This window comes from Sebastes umbrosus, chromosome 4 (assembly GCF_015220745.1).
Source record: "Sebastes umbrosus isolate fSebUmb1 chromosome 4, fSebUmb1.pri, whole genome shotgun sequence".
Taxonomy (NCBI): domain Eukaryota; kingdom Metazoa; phylum Chordata; class Actinopteri; order Perciformes; family Sebastidae; genus Sebastes; species Sebastes umbrosus.
Window position 1 is genome coordinate 6000543 of NC_051272.1, and position 17655 is coordinate 6018197.

At 39.3% G+C, this 17655-nt stretch overlaps 2 protein-coding genes across 2 annotated transcripts; both read right to left on the reverse strand.

The window, feature by feature from the left end:
- Positions 1-43: 43 nt before the first annotated feature.
- LOC119486412 (patatin-like phospholipase domain-containing protein 2) lies at positions 44-8250 on the reverse strand. The gene is made up of 9 exons (XM_037766490.1): positions 7837-8250; positions 4719-4951; positions 4561-4626; positions 3047-3256; positions 2806-2866; positions 2528-2722; positions 2028-2169; positions 1858-1935; positions 44-1656 (listed from the first exon to the last, which is right to left on the reverse strand). The coding sequence occupies exons 1-9, from the start codon at positions 8039-8041 to the stop codon at positions 1383-1385; spliced, it is 1464 nt and encodes a 487-aa protein (XP_037622418.1). The 5' UTR covers positions 8042-8250; the 3' UTR covers positions 44-1382.
- Positions 8251-9331: 1081 nt separating this feature from the next.
- Positions 9332-17630, reverse strand: LOC119486411 (patatin-like phospholipase domain-containing protein 2). The gene is made up of 9 exons (XM_037766488.1): positions 17331-17630; positions 16237-16469; positions 15744-15809; positions 14924-15133; positions 11605-11665; positions 11277-11483; positions 11024-11162; positions 9967-10074; positions 9332-9746 (listed from the first exon to the last, which is right to left on the reverse strand). Exons 1-9 carry the CDS (start codon positions 17515-17517, stop codon positions 9398-9400), a joined length of 1560 nt encoding a protein of 519 aa, XP_037622416.1. The 5' UTR covers positions 17518-17630; the 3' UTR covers positions 9332-9397.
- Positions 17631-17655: the final 25 nt, after the last annotated feature.

Sequence of the window (17655 nt, forward strand, 5' to 3'; positions counted from 1 at the left end):
TTCAACATGTCAAACAACCTTGTGGGTACACTTAAGAGTATAGTGAGGATAACTGAAGTGTTTTATTTTGTAGAGAATATACAAGTAAATAAAACAACATAGAGGGAAATGACAAAAGTTGAGCACTAGATAATGAAACATGTAACATGGTTTTGCGCCCCCCAAGATGCTTCAGCAGAAATAAATACAGATATTTGACCGTGTTAGACATATAACTTCAACATCTTATCTTATGACCAAACTACGTGACTTTTACATATCTTTAAATAGACACTTCGAATGTACATTTGAAAAGATTTACAGGATTTTCTTGCCTCTCTGGTCGAGCTTTCGCTGTGGGGTCGCAGGTTTCCACCTGGCACCACAGCAGCTGTGACTCCTCCGTCCTCCGCATGGCGATCGCCTCATTAACGTTATTATTTCCTTTATAGCTTTGGGTTCAAATAGACGCTTTTGCTTTTCATTTTGACACCAAATCCTCAAGCTGTAAGCCATCGTCTTTTCTGTCAACTCTCTCGTCCCATGTGTGTGACACTTTCACTTTGCAGCATCCGTCGTATGCATTAATAACACGCTTAGAATTTTACAAATTACACATTTTGTATTTGATGAATGTGGGAGCTGATACGCAAAAATTAACTAAATGGGTTTTATTTCTATAAAAACAAAAGCATCCAACACACTAGGCCTTTAGTTTCAGCCAAACCTTTCAGGTAAAGTCAGTTATGATATACCTGCTCTCCGGTCATGGGGCTGGAGTGAATCTTTCTGTTTCTGATCCTCCTCAATGAGGTCAGAGGTTAAAACCAGCTGCAGGTGAAGATTTCAGTGCCTCAAGAACTCTCCAGCAGCATTACGTAGGAGCTTGTTACTGCTCTGCCATACTACAGACAAAACCATATCCTGCTATACCACAGACAAAACCATATTCTGCACTTGCAAGTCACATACTAGATAAATAAAGTTAAAAAATCTTCATATGAATAAAAAAATCTTGCAATTCTTGTTTGTTATCGTACTAAACTCACATCATCTAATGAAAATGTTTCTGTAACAACAAAATTGTGAATTTGTAATACTATAGCAGTGATATTTTGTGAACTGAACCTAGAAAAAAGCCTTAAATGTAGTTTCATACAGTTAAATGAAAAACAAATATTGGCAATGAAGTGGCTGCATTAAGCAGATAACTCTGGAGACCAACTTAGCTTTAGATTTCTTGTCAGCGCTTGAACAAATTCAGTCTCTGGAATGATTTCGTAAATAAATATCAATGTAGCTACTCTATTTCTGATTGATCCAACATAAGCGATAAATATTATATTCCATCCATAAAAGGTTTTACATTTGAAAATTTTAAACAGTCTTTTTTTCTGCCTGGTTTATGGTCGATGAAGTGTCCGTTTACTTCTGCGGTTTAAAGTCACCTTACCATATGCAGGTGTGTCGGGGGAGGGGAAGTTGGATGAGCAGGTAGATGTAGAGGTGAGGGAGAAGTGGTCGAGGTTACCGTTGTTGTCCCAGTGAAGAGTTTTGTTGGAGTTTGGGGTGATTGTTGAGGTCAAAGTTTGAATGTTTTTGTCTCCTCCTGTCTGGTTACTGAGGTCTGAGTTAGAGGACCTGCTGCTGCTGCTGCAGGACTGCTTTTGAAATGCTCTGGAGAAAACAAAGATGACAAAAATTAGCATCTTAATAGGGCTTTTGCAATGATATTATCTATTTATAAAGTGTTGATAGTTTGGCAAAGACTTGTAAAGAATAACTAATAATTACCAAACCAATAGCATTGAAATAATTAATTTGATAATCTCAAGGTTAAAAAAAAGTTCAAAATATGATGTTTGCAAGTGCACTCACCTGTCGGGGTCGTCGCCTCCGCTGTTCCATGTCTGCCTGCAGAGATCTGCAGTCGATGTCGACAGTGATAAAATCATGCTGTTACAAAAAAATACCAATATGTAAGTATCCAAGTTCATTTTCCCAGTGCAGAAACAGTATTAAGTGACTGGATGATCAAACCACTTTACCTTTTGGTGAGTAGGAAGCTCAGCTCAATGGGCAGCAGTAGGAGGGTCAGCAGATACATGATCACTCTCACTGGAGGGAACTTAGTGAGCTCGGACCACCGAGTGTCGTCACCATGACTCTCCCTGCACGCCTCACACAGCACTAACACACACACAAATAATGTGTACGGTGATTGCAAATTATTCACCCCCCATCTCCTTAATTTAAAAGATTTTTTTATTTGGATTTTATGTAATGGACCTACACAAAATAGTCAAAATTGGTGAAGTGAAAAAAAAAAAATATTAAAAACCTGAAAAGTGGTGCATGTCCACCCCAAAGTGCTTTGCTCAAAAGTTTAGGGCAGGCAGGGCAATCATTATTCTCTTTTCTATTTCCTTTTTGTTCCTCTAGACATTTGAACCAGGAACACGTTTGCTTCCAATAAACCAAAACCTTTAATTTAGTCGTACAGCTAATCCCTTTCTCTAACTTACAAACCTGTGACCTGCTTCCTTACCTTTCTTGAAGCCAGCTGGGAGGTTCTCTGTGACCTTCAGGCCCAGCCACCAGTGATCTTCCTGATGAGGGTTTGATCCATTCAACAGAGTCTTCTTGGACTCTGCTGCTTCCTTCACCAGCTCACAACAAACAGGTTGGACTGCGTCCGTCTCTGCCATCAAACTGGGGGGAAGACACTGTGTTCCAAGCAGATCTATAACAGACAGTTTACTATAATAGCATGTTTCAGTTGTAACTAGGAGGAGGATGGTGAAGGATGAAGGTGGAGGAGCTCACCTCTTTCTCTCAGGAAATGAAGAGCATCCACGTAGCCGTTGTGACAGATCTCAGCCAGCTTCTGTCAAAGACAAAAGTGGAAATCATGAAGGTTTCTTTGCTCTTCTTTTACAATACAGATAACTTTTAAACTGACTACATTGTATTTTCTCGGTGTGACAACGTAGAGAAGTAGAGATTTTTCCCCCCCAGGTAAAAAAAACATTTTTAAACTCCACTGTTTTAAAGGAGAAGCACCCACCTCAGGTGTGGGAGGGAGGAAGGACGTACAGATCCGATGCACGTTGCCGGTGTTGACCTGGATGCTCACATTGCCGTAGTTCACCTCAGTGAAGTTGAAGGTACCCTCTCTGGGGCAGATGTCGCTCTCGCCGGAGAATGGGGCCATGGCGATGGTGTTTCTCTGCTCCATCAGAGGCATGTTGTTGCTCAGGGCTCCATCCATGTAGTGCTGAAGAGAAAGGAAGAGAAACGACTTGATGTAGATGACTGTCAAACTCAGTACCCTGCTGAGTGCATGTATGCATGTATTTCATGAACTGTATCTTTGTCTTTATATAAGAGGCATGTGTAGTGTTACAATGGAAATGAATTACAACATGTAGTAAAGAGGTAACACTTTATAATAAGGGTACAAATCATGTACTTACAAACACTTTTTTAAAACAACTCGTGTTGCACCCACTATGTTGTAAATCTGTCAAAAAATACCTTGTGTCTATTCTCATAGAAATACAGAGCTATTTTTTTTTAGGCTGAGCAAATGCATGGCTCTGAAATAATGAATTTTATAGAGGAGGAATCCAACTAATTTGGTGCCATGTCAATTAATGTATGAAGTGCATTCCTTAACTGATGATATATTAAAGTGTGAACTAATCACATTAAGTCATAGTGACTTCATCATTTGTTAAAAGCGAGCGACATGAAATTCATGATACATCATGCATTAATTCATGCATTAAATCACTGCAATATGAGTCATGCATTACTTAGGTATATGATTTGTACCCTTATTATAAAGTGTTACCAGAAAATAAACATTTGTTCAGTGCATTCAAGAAATTTTGTTGACTTCTTTTTTGGTGTGCTTTCCCCTCTACCTGTGTATTCTACCTCAATTATTGTTTTCCTACATTACCCTGAGTACCTTCTGCAACTCTTAAAGAAGGAGTGTGAACGTTTAGCTAAAACTTTAAAGTGTCGGTAAAGAGGAAAATAATAATAAAAAAAAAAAAGAAAAAGCAATCTTTAGAGGTGAGAAAAAAGCTTGGGCCCCCTAACTTCAAATATCATGTCTTCTGGCTGCAATGCATTCTGGTCTATTGAGGCATATTGTCAGTGAAGAAACTGGTATCTACTTTTCTATGATGGTTGTGTCCCTGTATGACTGTTGAACATTGATGCAGAATGGCACCCAGCTCTTTCATCACACCAAAAGTTTGTATTAAAATTATGTTTAAAGCTAAAAGAAAATATATTTCATACTCCATCGTAGCTGTGTTACAAGTATTTCTCAGGAGTAAAATTACCAAAAAAAGGGCCCAGATATGCTATTTGTTTCCCTTCTCCATGCACCATGAAGTTGTGCCATAAATCCCTACTCGGATTGTTTACTTAAAGCCCCTATTTATAGGCTTTAAAACATTCTGATTATAGGGGCTTTAACTAAAAGAACACAGTAAAACCATATTCATAACCATTTCCTTCTAATCCTCTCACAAAAACTTCACTTTCCAAATGTATGGAACTCACCACTCCACGGTATGAAGGTGGGATGAAACCACAGTAAACAGGGAAAAAGCAGCTGCACATCAGAGCCTGCAAAGATAGACAATGCAGAACAAAAACTTTAGATATCAGAATTACTATCAGAACAGATGCTGTGAAATCAGACCAGGCTGAAAAACCACCTGAATGAGCTCCTCCCTGCTGTCGAACTCTGACACCAGGACGTTCCTCCCATCAGCCAGTCTGGTGAGGGACACACAGAGCCTCCCAGAGGCCCGGAGGTGGGCGTCAGCTGGCAGCTTCACCAGCAGGGAGTCCCGAACCGTCTGGAGCAGACTGAAGGTCGGGTGGAAAACTCCCAGAGTGTGTTTTCTGGCGTCTTTCGCCACATTCAACACATCAGCACAGAACTGATCTGAGGAGGAAAATGTAGAGGAAGATAGTGATGAATTACAGCTGCATTTATTATGAAAGAATTAATAACATTTAACCTTTCAAACAATCAACTTTTGATATTTTCTTTAACAATTTTGTGATTATGTTGGATTTTTGATGTATTAAAGAAGCAAACGTTGTACCCCTGACTCACTGAGCTCCCTCTCTTGGAGCTAAATGCAAAATGCATTCTGGGAAATTTAGGAAATTAATGTCAATTTGAGGAATTGTTTCAACTGCTCTGTTTCTTATCTCACTGTTCTTTTCTTGTTGTTTCTTTATTGCTGTGAGTCATTTTTATCATGTCTACTTACAATTTAAGGTTGTTCCTACATTATCAAAATACCTGTAAAGTAATAATAAAATAGTCTATCTTTTGTTGTTTTTTGTTATTGTGATATTACAGCCCGTTCTCATTGCCAGGGCGTCAAACACCAACGCTTTGTCACGGCCGTAGGCGTTAGATACCGACGCTTAAAGCTTCAGTAGTCAGTATATTTTTGGCATCATTGGGCAGAAATCCCATAATAACCTTTCAGCATATTGTAATTCAAGTGTTCTGAGAGAAAACTAGACTTCTGCTCTTCCTCATGGCTCTGTTTACAGGCTTTAAAAAATCTAAGCCCGTGACGGGAGACTTTGACCAATCACAGGTCATTTCATTGAGAGAGCGTTCCTATTGGCTGTGCTCCGGTCATGTGACCAGAACTTGGCGTTCCTTCACCAGATTTCACAATGGCGGCAGCGTCACAAACTTTCTCATTTTACAGCTAAACCGTGCACTACAAGATGATTCTGAAAACATTAGAGGAGAGAAATAGGCATTAACGTAACATAATATTGATCCATATTTGATCAGCGCTGCCTAGTTTGACCATTTGGTCGGTGTTTGCGAGTGATTGACAGCCGGCTCTCATAGACAGCAGCTGGACAGCAGACCTCAGATCAGCTCTTACTGCTTGTTTTCCTCCGGTCTGTGAAATATTGCAGATGCCATTAGGAGCACTGGAGGACGCAGAGGCACATGATTTTTTCCAGGTTACCTGTTTCATTTACTAATGTCACGATATAGCGACCGTTTTATAAAAATAACTTTTTTTTAATCATATTTGCTCCAATCTCGCCTACTTCAGCTTTAAGGCACCCTTTAGCGTCGGTATGAGACGCACCAGGTTTTCCATTAACTACAATGTAAAACCATCCGCGTCAGTATTAAACGCTCAGGGAAAGTGCTGTTGTGTCATAGTTTAAAGAGCGAAAGAGACACACAGGGAGGAGAGGTGAATGGGTCCAACCAGGAGACCGCTGTTCATGTCCTGTGCGTCACGTTACAATCAGCTGTTCGTTCATGTCCCCGTTCATGTTTTCACTGTACAAACGTAGTTTTAAGCCCAACCATGTTGTTTTTTTCCTAAACCTTTTATTGCCTGAACCTAAGCATGTGTTTTTGTTTACTTGACAACATTAAGCATGTGTTTACTGCGACCGAAAAGAGTGACGCCGAGGGTTCCGACAAAGCGTCAGTACATGACGAGTTGGGATGAGAATGCGTTGGATATTATTTTATAGTTATTTTTATGTGTTTCTGAGTTAGTGAATGAGAGACAGTGAGTGTTTTCCCTCGCTGGGCCTCCCTTTGCTTTAAAACTCCATGTGACCTCTGGAATTTGCTCTCACTACTGAATGAACTCTGCGTGTTAGTGAACCTGCCAAGTACAATGTTTATTCCAGTATCAATAACAGCTCTGAGATAACATATCCTTGACCTTTCTGAATGGTCAGGTACTACAGATAGTACTGGAAGAAAATGAAAACATGTAGTAAATGTGTTAGACAAATAAGCCTAAGTGGTGGATAACTAAAACTAGAACTAAACTATAAAACTGGACTAAAAACGAACAGGCTCTGTACAAGACAGGTCAGTCAATTTATTTTACTTTTACTCTATAGGCACTGGTGTTAGTATTACTTCTTATGCACTTTATATTTTTACTCCTGTTTCTATTCCTATGTTGTTTTCTATCTTAGTTCACTTATTTTACTACATTTATCTTATGCTATTCTATTCTGTACTGGTATTAATATAACTTCTTATACACTTTATATTTATTACTCTGTTGTGTTTTTTATTCTTATGTTGCAATCTCGGGCAATATAATTTCCTTCGGGATTATATGTCTTATCTTTTTTTATAACAAAACAACCTTACTATCATATTACTTTGACAATGTTTGATTTTTATACACAGAGCTTTTATTTGTTCTTTGATGTGGTCATTATCCAGATCCATATTGCCACACTGTCAATAAAGAGCTAAGAAATAACTGAAACCCATTGAGAAATAACATGATAAAGAAATTACTTATTTACTTGCAAAGATGGGGTCAAATTTGGTTTATTTTAGACCAGTCCTGTCACAATATCAGATTTTCACTACATGATTATTGTGACCAAAGAATTCATGATAAGGATTTCATCGAAATATCTATAAATAATAATAAAAAAATGCTATCAGTCAAATTCATCTTTGTTTATTGTGTGTTTTGTCTCTTATTTGGCAAACAAATTACACTCAAAATACAAGTATAGGACGGTGGAGAGTCTGTAACCATTACTGTATAGCTATACAAAAGGTGCTGGATTATTTACACAATGAGATCATATGTATATTATTAACACAATATCAATATTTGTCAATACCGTTATAACGCGACTCCTCATTTTAGACAAATATAAAGAGAGGATTTCATTACATAATAGAGTAAAGTAAAGGGCCATAAGCTGTAACCTCAAAGCATTAGTTATATACCCAATAAAAGTCATCGACCATGATGATTTAAAGTCTGTAATGTTCAGTGAACTTACCGATGGGAAACCCAACGGCCAGAGCTGCAGCCACGAGACACCCAGATGAAGCTCCACAGATCTTGGAGGCTCCGTGAACCAGCTGTGGGACTCGCTCCAGGATGCAGCTCAACGCTCCCAGGTAGTAAATACTCCTGAACCCACAGCCTGCAAAAGAGATGTTCCACTCCTCGTCCCAGTTAAACATCTTCTCTGAGGTTTCCATCAACTCAAAACCACATCTCTGTCGTCTCTTCAATCATCCATCAGCTGGTCCTTTTTGGAATTCCCTTTTCAATATTGCACTAAGATGCACACATTGTCTTTTTATCTCCACAACATTCACGGGTGAAATGGGGGCAGTGTTTCCGTTGGCTGTGGTATTGCACAACTTACTAGGCTCAGATGTCAAATGTTTCAAAGTAGTAAACAGGCTGGAGTCACTTCACTTACGAAAGTATAATTGGGCCAGCTGCATGACATGTGATCCTGTTTTACATAACTTGTTTTCCATAACCAGTACTGTACTATTTACACTACAGGAGGGTGAAACGAGGTCAAGGGGGAACAACAATCTCATTCAGGGGGATTACTCCAAATGTACATTCCAGCTTTTGACTTGTTGCACATCATCATACAGAGAGAAATAGGTTTAAAAAGCTGTATATGAAGCAACTAACCGTATTAAAACAATTAATAACATTAACATTAATATAATCAATGGATTATCATTATTTCTAGATCCTGCTGCTTTTATGTTTGTTTGTTCGTAGGATGATTATGGAGGACTACATGTGATAACAGATAAACTGTGAATGGTGCATCATAATATATCAGTAGAAGATGATAAATATATCATTAAAAATAAATGAATTAAATGTATACATTATATTTATAACCTGGTGCTGTTTTAACTTTGTTCCAGTGGTGACTAATTAGAAGTTTAGTTGTTCCATCTTTCTGAAAAACTGAAATATGTTCCTGTGTTTTTCTGTCCGTACTGTACTCTGTAGTATTATTTGAAGACCTCAATATTATAGGTATTGTGTTGGCATTCAGTAACCATAAGTCCTTTTGTCTTAACCATCAATGCGCTATCAAAGTCTCACAGGAGATGAAGTTCTTGAATGCTAAAACAATTTTTGTTTTATCTTTGTTAAAATGAAGTGCTACTCAAATTCTACAATCCAATAAAGAAGAATATACTGACTAAGCTTTAAAGCTGCATTAATAGATTGGGTACTACCACATATTTTACACACAGTATAATGATTTATTGTTGATATAAAATTATGGATTACTACTTACTACTACTTCAATATAGACATAGAACCCCAGGAACATTTTCAAACTAAATGGGAGGGAGCTGGAAGAGGGAGCAGGACATACTGTAGATGTCACCTTACCTCAAGAGAAGTAGTAGAGTTACACAGTTCCTCACGGTACCTGATACAGATTTAATTTATAGGAACCCACTGATATTTTTCTTTGATAGTGACACCACAAAAACACAGAATCTTTTTGCATTTATTTATTCTACTTGTTTTTCTTTTCTTTTCTTTCAGTGCAACATTAAATAGATTTACGTGAATGCAGGAAAGGACGCCGACTCATCCGTTTTGAGGTTTGAAGTTTGCTCGGATGCAATATTTCGGATCCACCCCACAGCTCTGCCCAAACCCCAGCCTCTACCTGTGCTTTTGGGCGACTCTGCGGCGGCTTCTCCAAACCCAGAGTTGGAGCTGACGGTGGGTGTGAGGGGTGGAGTCAGAGGCATGTGGTCCAGCTCCCCATGTGAGTCCCAGGTGAGGGTAAGACTGGAGGTGGGGGTGGCTGTTGGGGTCACCGGGAGAGCGTTTATGTCTTCTTTTCTCTGACTCCACAGGTTCAGGCCTAATGGCAGACTTGTACATCTGCGCAGTGACGACTCACTGGGAAAAGAACGAGACAAGGATTCATCTTAAAAGAGAGGAGTGACAGGTGTTGGTGTATCCGTGCACCACTTTGCTCCAACAAAAGTTACACTTGTATAACTCTTAAGTTCACGACAACATTAACATTCAGCTCAAAGTACAGCGTGATGATTTTTAAGGCATTGAAATTTGCGTGGCACAATCTGCACATTTCTGAAATGATTATTACGCTGCATACCTGTCATAGTCCGTCATCTTGTCCTTCCATGCTTGTTTGTAAATGTCTCCAGCCATGTCGTAGAGCCAGCTCACGTCCCTCGGTACATCTGGGATCCAGTCCACAAGTCTGAAAAGGAACAGTCAAAATCCTGGAGAGTCAAATTTGCGTATATGCAGTATGTATGTTATATATTGACAGTGGTAGAAAAAACTACTTGAATAAAATAAGCACTACGACTAAGGAGGAAATAATCTATTCCTACATACATCCTAAAATTTGAATTGAGAGAAAAATATTAGTATTAGTGCAAATATTAGAAATAAATTGGGTACTGATTTTAATATTATTATTTTTAATTTTTAGTTTTATTTTCCATCTTATGTTATGCATTCGATTCAATCTTATTTATTTATTTTTTATCTTTTTTAATTTTTTTTTTTTATATTAATTATATTTTTCTTTATTGTAAAGCACTTGTTGCTACATTTCTTGAATGAAAGATGCTTGACAAATAAAGTTTATTATTATTATTATTATTATTATTATTATTATTTAAGAATGAAAGTTGTCATTGTGAAAAACAGAGGAAAAAATAGACCAAAAATCTTTGAGGATTGTTGTGCTTTCACATTAGTTGAAAATGTAAAAGAAGGACAGAAGGAAGGAGGGAAGGAGCAGACAGAAAGAGGTGCTATGATGTTACAACAGCAGCTTATATTATGTCACCTAAAAAATCTTTATTTGCAAATAGCTACAGCTGTCAGAGAAATATAGCGGAGTAAAAGTATGAAGCATCAATGTGCTTAATGGTCGTAGACTGAAGAGATTGAGCTCCTAAATGCTGCGGCTGACTATCCTTGACTATTATAATCCCTCATATATCCACCTGTGGTTCATAGTCATTAATACATCTAGGTCAAAGACATTTGTTGTAGCCTGTTTGGACTACAGTACCAGACAGTTAGGACTTTTGGCATCAAGACGACAAAGACAGTGTCAGATGATTTGAAGCGAATGCTAGAAATAATCTGGATGTGGTATTGCAACAGGTTGAATACAGGTTAATACGCTGTACCTCTGGGCTAGAGAGCAGGCCGACTCCACGGGCAGAGTACCGGGGATCTGCAGGTAGGAAGTCACCTTTGGCAGGTACTCGGTCACGTGGGACAACAGACCTCCAGCAGTATGCGTCTCTCTACAGGCCTCACACAACGCTGGCAAAAAGCAAACATTACATATTTAGTTTTACTGCATTACAGTTACTGTTCAGTGGTAAAGTATTGTTCATCTGGTTTGAATCATAGTCCTAAATGTCCTGTCCTCCTTACCCTTTTTAATGTTAACTGGGAGGTTTTCTATGAGCTGTGGATCCAGCCACCGGTGCTCCTCCTGATGTGGTTTCGTCCCATCCTGTTGTGTGTTCTCATCGGACTCTTCAGCTTCATCCGACTCCTTCACCCTCACCACCTCACAACAAGCAGGTTTAGGTGCGTCCATCTCCAAACTCCTCAGAGGACACTCGGTGCTGATCAGATCTGTGATGGGCATTTAAATTGAGACGTTTTTCTGCAATAAGAAGCACTGGATTACTCTCCATCAGCCAGTCGGGACCACCTTCTGTTTACATGAATATTTAAACAGTAATTGTGTCCTTACTGTTCTCTTGTAGGAAGCGGAGAGCATCTATGTAGCCATTGTTGCAGATTTCAGCCATTTCCTGTAAAATACAAAAGGATGCAAGTTAGATATGCTTCATCTATACAATATTGCATGAGTTTACGGTCCATTGGTATCAAAATAAATGGAGAGTTGGTGTTTATTTAAGGTTGCAATAACCAATTTCTGACCAGCAGAGGGCAGAAAGCAGACATCAGAGTCATGTTATCTCTCAGTCGAGCTTTGGTTCAGGCAGGACTTTGGACTAACTTTGGACACATGTTTTCATCTCCTTTGGAGAGGGCAAGAAGCTACAACAGGTGGTCTGCATGTGTGGGTATTGGTTAGTTTTGAGAATCATCAAGTGTCTATTTAGTCCTGGGTGAGAATAGTCACAGCAGCTGTTCGGCTATTTACATCTGGTAATAGTAGTAGTAATATAAAGAGTGACAAAACACATGTAAGGGGTACGTTGTGGTGGATGAATGGGTCACACTCAGGACTTTCGCCATAGAGACTGGGGTTCGAGTTCTGTGAGAAGCCTGCTTTATCACTTTGTTGACTTATTATTTTCAGTTTTCAGTCACAGTTGGGTTAGAATTAGACACCAAAACTACACTAAACAATGGCTGCTTAAATGGAGGATACATTTGTTTAAAAATGAAATAAAAAAGGAACATGTGTGCATCTTTAGGTTCATGTCTCAGAAGGCTGGCAGTAATATGAAATATGTGTGATTTGTGGTAAGTTAAAGGGTGTTTTTTGGCGGAGTTTGTCCCTTATATAAATCGAGGGTCTAAGGATGGAGGATGTCGTATGCTGTACCGATTGTAAAGCTCTTTGAGGCAAATTTGTCATTTGTAATATTAGGCTATAGGGAGAGTGGGGTAAGATGAGCCAATTTTTACTTATGCTGTCCTCGAGGTTAGGAAAAATGAGACAGAAGCAGAATGAAAACTTGAACCTTAAATTCAGGATCTCTCCTATCAAATGAAATGATCAGCATGCATCCATCACAAAGCTGTCTGGAAAAAATGACCTTCCCAAAAAAAGTGCTCCTGTGGCTCAACTTGCCCCAGGTAAGGGGTAAGTTGATCCGAGTCAGTGGGTAAGTTGAGCCATCGTGGGGTAAACTGAACATCTGAGTTTTTAAGTTTAAACCTCAGCATAAGTGTGTTAACAAACAGTTTCACAGTTATGAACTTGTGAGAACAAACCACCAGTGAGTTTCAAGACCATTGAACAATCAAAATATCATTCAATATTCGACAATATTCCAGTCGTCAAGGTTGCAGTGAAATATGAACTGTTGCTCCCTCCTTGCAGTTCCTCCAGCCTTTTGAGGTTGAGGTAGCTTCTTCAGCACATCACTCAGTGGAAAAGATGCCTCATCCTTTTCCTTGAATACAAAGGTGGGCTTCTCACGTCAAGTGTTCCCCCGGATTCTTCTGAGAAATCTTGCACTCACTTCGTTGCCCTCCAGGCTCTCAACCAAGCCAATGTAATGGTAGCTTCTGCCTTTGGACACAAAGTTTACTATGACAAAGTCACCAACTGACAGATCTGAGATGTCTGATTCACTTCTCTCATCATTAGAACTCTCATGCTCAGAAGTGTCATCAAATGGGATGGCATCACACTCTCCTCAGAACTGCTGTACGCTGTGATTTTCGTCTTGGTCTTTGGTTTGACCTAGGCCTACCTGCTAAACCCTGCTCTTTCCAGTTGTTGGGGACAGGAAGGTTGTTCTTTCTGCCAATTCCAATGCCAGTTCACAGCATTTCTTTGGAGTAAGGCCGTGGAACTGTTCAGCCAGCTTCTTGATATGGTCTGCAAGCTCCTTCTCTACCTCCTCTGTGAGGACCCTCTTTGCCTCTGCTGTTCCACTATAACCAACTGTTTTAACTTCCTTTATCTCCCTCTTCTATAAAGGTTAACACGTAAAAAAATCAAACCAAGTTGTGTAACACTCAACAGTAATACCATTTTATACATCAGAGAATTAATTTGGTTAATTTATGGTGGGGTAAGTTGAGCCAGTGGCTCGGAATAATAGTAGAATATTAGTGAGCCAGTGGCTTAACTTACCCCATAGCTACCATTTTGGAAAAAATGGCCCAGTTTAGCAATTCAGACTAATCTTTAGCGAAGGGATTAACATGGTGTTATGTCTTAGTAAATCACCAACATGTATAATATATTTTTTTAGACCTGGATAAATTTGCTTTGACCTAACATTCATTATTCCTGACATGCAGAAAATTTACTTTGATAGGGAAAAAACTGTTTTTGGTGTAAAAAAGTACTTACTACTTCTCCCATGTGCTTCACTTCATCACAGCAAGATAGAAATGATGGGTACTTCCTGAATTTATGGTCACATGACAAAACATAATCACAGTTGCCAAGATACAGGGGGTGGGTCAACTTACCCACTGGCTCATTTTACCCCACTCTCCCTATTAATAACATTTAATTTACTTGAATGGGCTGAAACTAGAGGTCGACAGTGGGTTTTTAAAGGCCGATATAATAACGATAGTTTGGAGCAGGAAAAAGCCGATAGCCGATTAATTGGCCAATATTTTCTTTACTTCTGCAGCAGCCTAGTCAACTACTTTTGCATACGCCGTTTTTAATAATACGTTTTTTGTCTCTGAATTTAATAACTCGTAAGAGAATTTCCTGAAGTGTGATTTGGTGGATTACATCGTTGGAAAATGTTCTGTTTATTTGCAATGGGCGATGCGCCGTTCTGTGGTTTACAGTATGACTGACCAGGATTACTTGCTGTTAAGGAGGAAGTGTGTGATTTCATTTCATGAATAGATGGTTACGTGGCTGGATTATTTGGAAGAGAGAACACCAAATTGTTAAGCAAGTTAAAGAAACAGTGAATTATTTATTTTCCTCCCTGTCTGCCTGTCTTGTATCTGGAAGAAAAAGCTGATAGTGTTGCGTTATATATCCTAGAGATAACTTTTTTTCTCCCCCTCTACTCCCTCTGACTTTGTGTGAAGCCTCCATGCAAAATGGTGATGTACGGCTGTGCAGCCATCAGCCACTATCAGAGCCCAGGTCCGCCGATAACGATAGTTTGTAAAGTTTGGACCAAACTGATTAAATCGGTCTACCTCTAGCTGACTCGAGAAAAAAAACTGTAAAGTTTACAGAAAACGACTACCTCAAGTACAGTACTGAATTCATAGAATTCTATACTTAAACTTTCAAAATGTCTGTTATGAATAAAATAAAAAGGTTTGTAACTGCAGCAGCTGAGAGTCAGTAGCGTCTGAAACGTGGCCCCTCGGTGTCTCACCTCGGGCTGCGGGGGGAAGAAGGTGCTGGTGACTCTGTACATGTTCTCCGAGTTGACCTGGATGCTGACGTTGTTGAAGCGCACCTCGTGGAAGTTGAGCGTGCTCCCTCGGGGGCAGAGGTCGCTCTCGCCGGCGTACGCGGAGAACGTGATGGTGTTCTTCAGGTGACACTGAGGCAGGTTGTCACTGACGGCGCCGTCCACATAATGCTGAGAGGAAGAGGAGGACCAGAAGTTTATTCAGGCATAACCAACATGTTCTCAAGTATTCAGAATAATGAACACTATCAAAGATACTGTACACTGTTTTTATGAAGATGTAATAATTAACAGATCATGCAATAACTAAATCAACCTGACAGGTTCATCTTGAGGAAGTTTGAATGAACTACAATACTACTGTATTAGAATGCAATCACACAATATAAATACAACAATACAATACAACAGCAATGTGCACATGCCTAAACCTCCAACTATTTGCCAGACTTTGACTTTTTAGGGCAGTTTGAACATTTTGGGTTGTGCACTCTGGTTACACACCGAGACTAGTGGCCACAATATACAGAGAGTTGAGGGTAAGAAACATATGCATCAAATCTGATTAAAAAACAGTTCATATCTTGCTTTAATTTAGTTTTAATTGAAGCACAGAGAGGCTGAATTCATTCAATGTCTGCCTCTTGAACTCAGATGCAGTTTCAAGGTAAACTGTACTAAATGATGCTGAGCTGTAACGTCGACCGACTTAGTGAAGCACACCATAAACGTCCTGGCTTAAGAGAAAACTTTGCATGTCCTAGCGTGCTGGTTCACTCACCACTCCACGGTAAGTAGGTGGGATCACACCGCAGTAGAAAGGGACGAAGCAGCTGCAGACGAGGACCTGGAAAAAGAAGACATTACTGCAATACAACTTACAATAAAACTTACTGTGCAGACACAAACACTAGAGAAAAAAGTTTTTTTTTTCTTTAAAATTCTGGAAAAGGGTACATTTTAAAGTCTTATTTTCAAAGAGGAAGGGCTGGTTAAAAATACAAAATTAAATCACTTACGTCAGATATGAAGGTAAACTAGAAGAAAATCACCACTTCTGTTAAAGGAGGGTGCGGCTCCCACATATTCCTCCCACATTTCCTCAATTTAAAGTTACATCTGTCTAGTCAGCAAATCAATGGTGACTGTATCACCGTACAGTAGTTCCTTTCTACTCTTTTTCTTTATCATGTTGGCAATTAAGAAAATGAATTGTCTCCTGACTTCTGGATAAAAGGGTCAGCTTAACTCCAAATTTGTAAAAGAAATAATACCTGGATGAGTTCCTCTCTGCTGTCAAACTCAGACACGAGTACGTTCTTCCCATCAGACACTCTGGTCAGGGACACACAGAGCTTCCCAGAGGCTCGAACATGGGCGTCCTCTGGGAGGCCCCCCCGCAGGGAGTCCTGGACTATCTGCACCAGGTTGTAAGCCGGGTGCAGGGGCCCCAGTTTGTGCTTCCTGCCCTCTTTGGCCATGAACATCAAATCAGCACAGCAGTTCTCTGCACAGAGGGACACAATAATTACAGTGCATGCACGGTAGATATGCTGGACTAGAGGCAGTTGTGATTTTTTAGAAAGAACAATATTAGGGATCTGTTCAATTGCAGGATTTAATTTTGCAAAACACTACAGATGCAAAAAATAGAGAAATCCTGAAATTTAAAAATAGAAATCCTGACTCTAAACGATCTTTATAGGATCTTAAAAACAGGAGTGATGCTGTCAACTAACAACTTAAGTTAGATTACCTCGTTTAATTTAAAAAGCATCATGCTTTCTTTGCATTTTGTGCAATTAAAAATGTGCAAAAGTAGACTGGTAGTCACTTGCATCAAATATTGGATAGAAACTATTAAAAGTAGTTCTATCTATTGATGTCAAGTTTGCAAAAGTTTGTTACTTTTTTGTTTTTGAATTCAGAAAATCTGAGGTGTCCAAATGAGATGCAACCACAGCAACAACTCAACAGTTCAAAAGGTCAGCAGAAGCTTTCTGGTATATGTCAAAGAAGAGGAGACAAGTGAGGTCAGTGTGGATACAAGCATGTGGTATGAAGTGGACACATGAATCTGTCATGGATGAGACAGAGGAATCATCTGGAAATACAAATTGCAAAATTTAAAATTTTACAGTAATTAAGGCAAAACAAACAAACAAAAATATGTAGAAAGTAGCCTTGGGGATTTATCAAATTACAATGCTTTTTGGTGCATTATATCTATGCCGAATTATAAAATAAAATGTAGTGATTTAAATGACATCTTAAATGTTGTTTCATTTAATCCTGCATGTTTGCAAATTGCAACTAAGCGTTAAAATGGCACATTTTTGAATGGAGTCTGGTGAGTCGAGAAGCTCACCCAGAGGGATTCCCACAGCGAGCACAGCAGCCATCAGAGCTCCTGCAGAAGCTCCATAGATCTTAGAGGCGTCTTGTATGAAGCGAGGGAAACGTTCAAGGATGCAGCTGCTGGCTCCAACATAATAAATGCCCATAAAACCACATCCTGCAAACGAGATGCTCCAGTCTTTCTGCAAATCAAACATTTCCTCAGAGGGCCACTAAGAGTTCAAATTTATAATTACTATCACGTTCGTAAACACCTGCACAAACAGCATCCAAAGGTGACAAGATAACCAACTGTTGTATAATTAGGAACTCTTTTACCACTGGCTGGAAAAAGG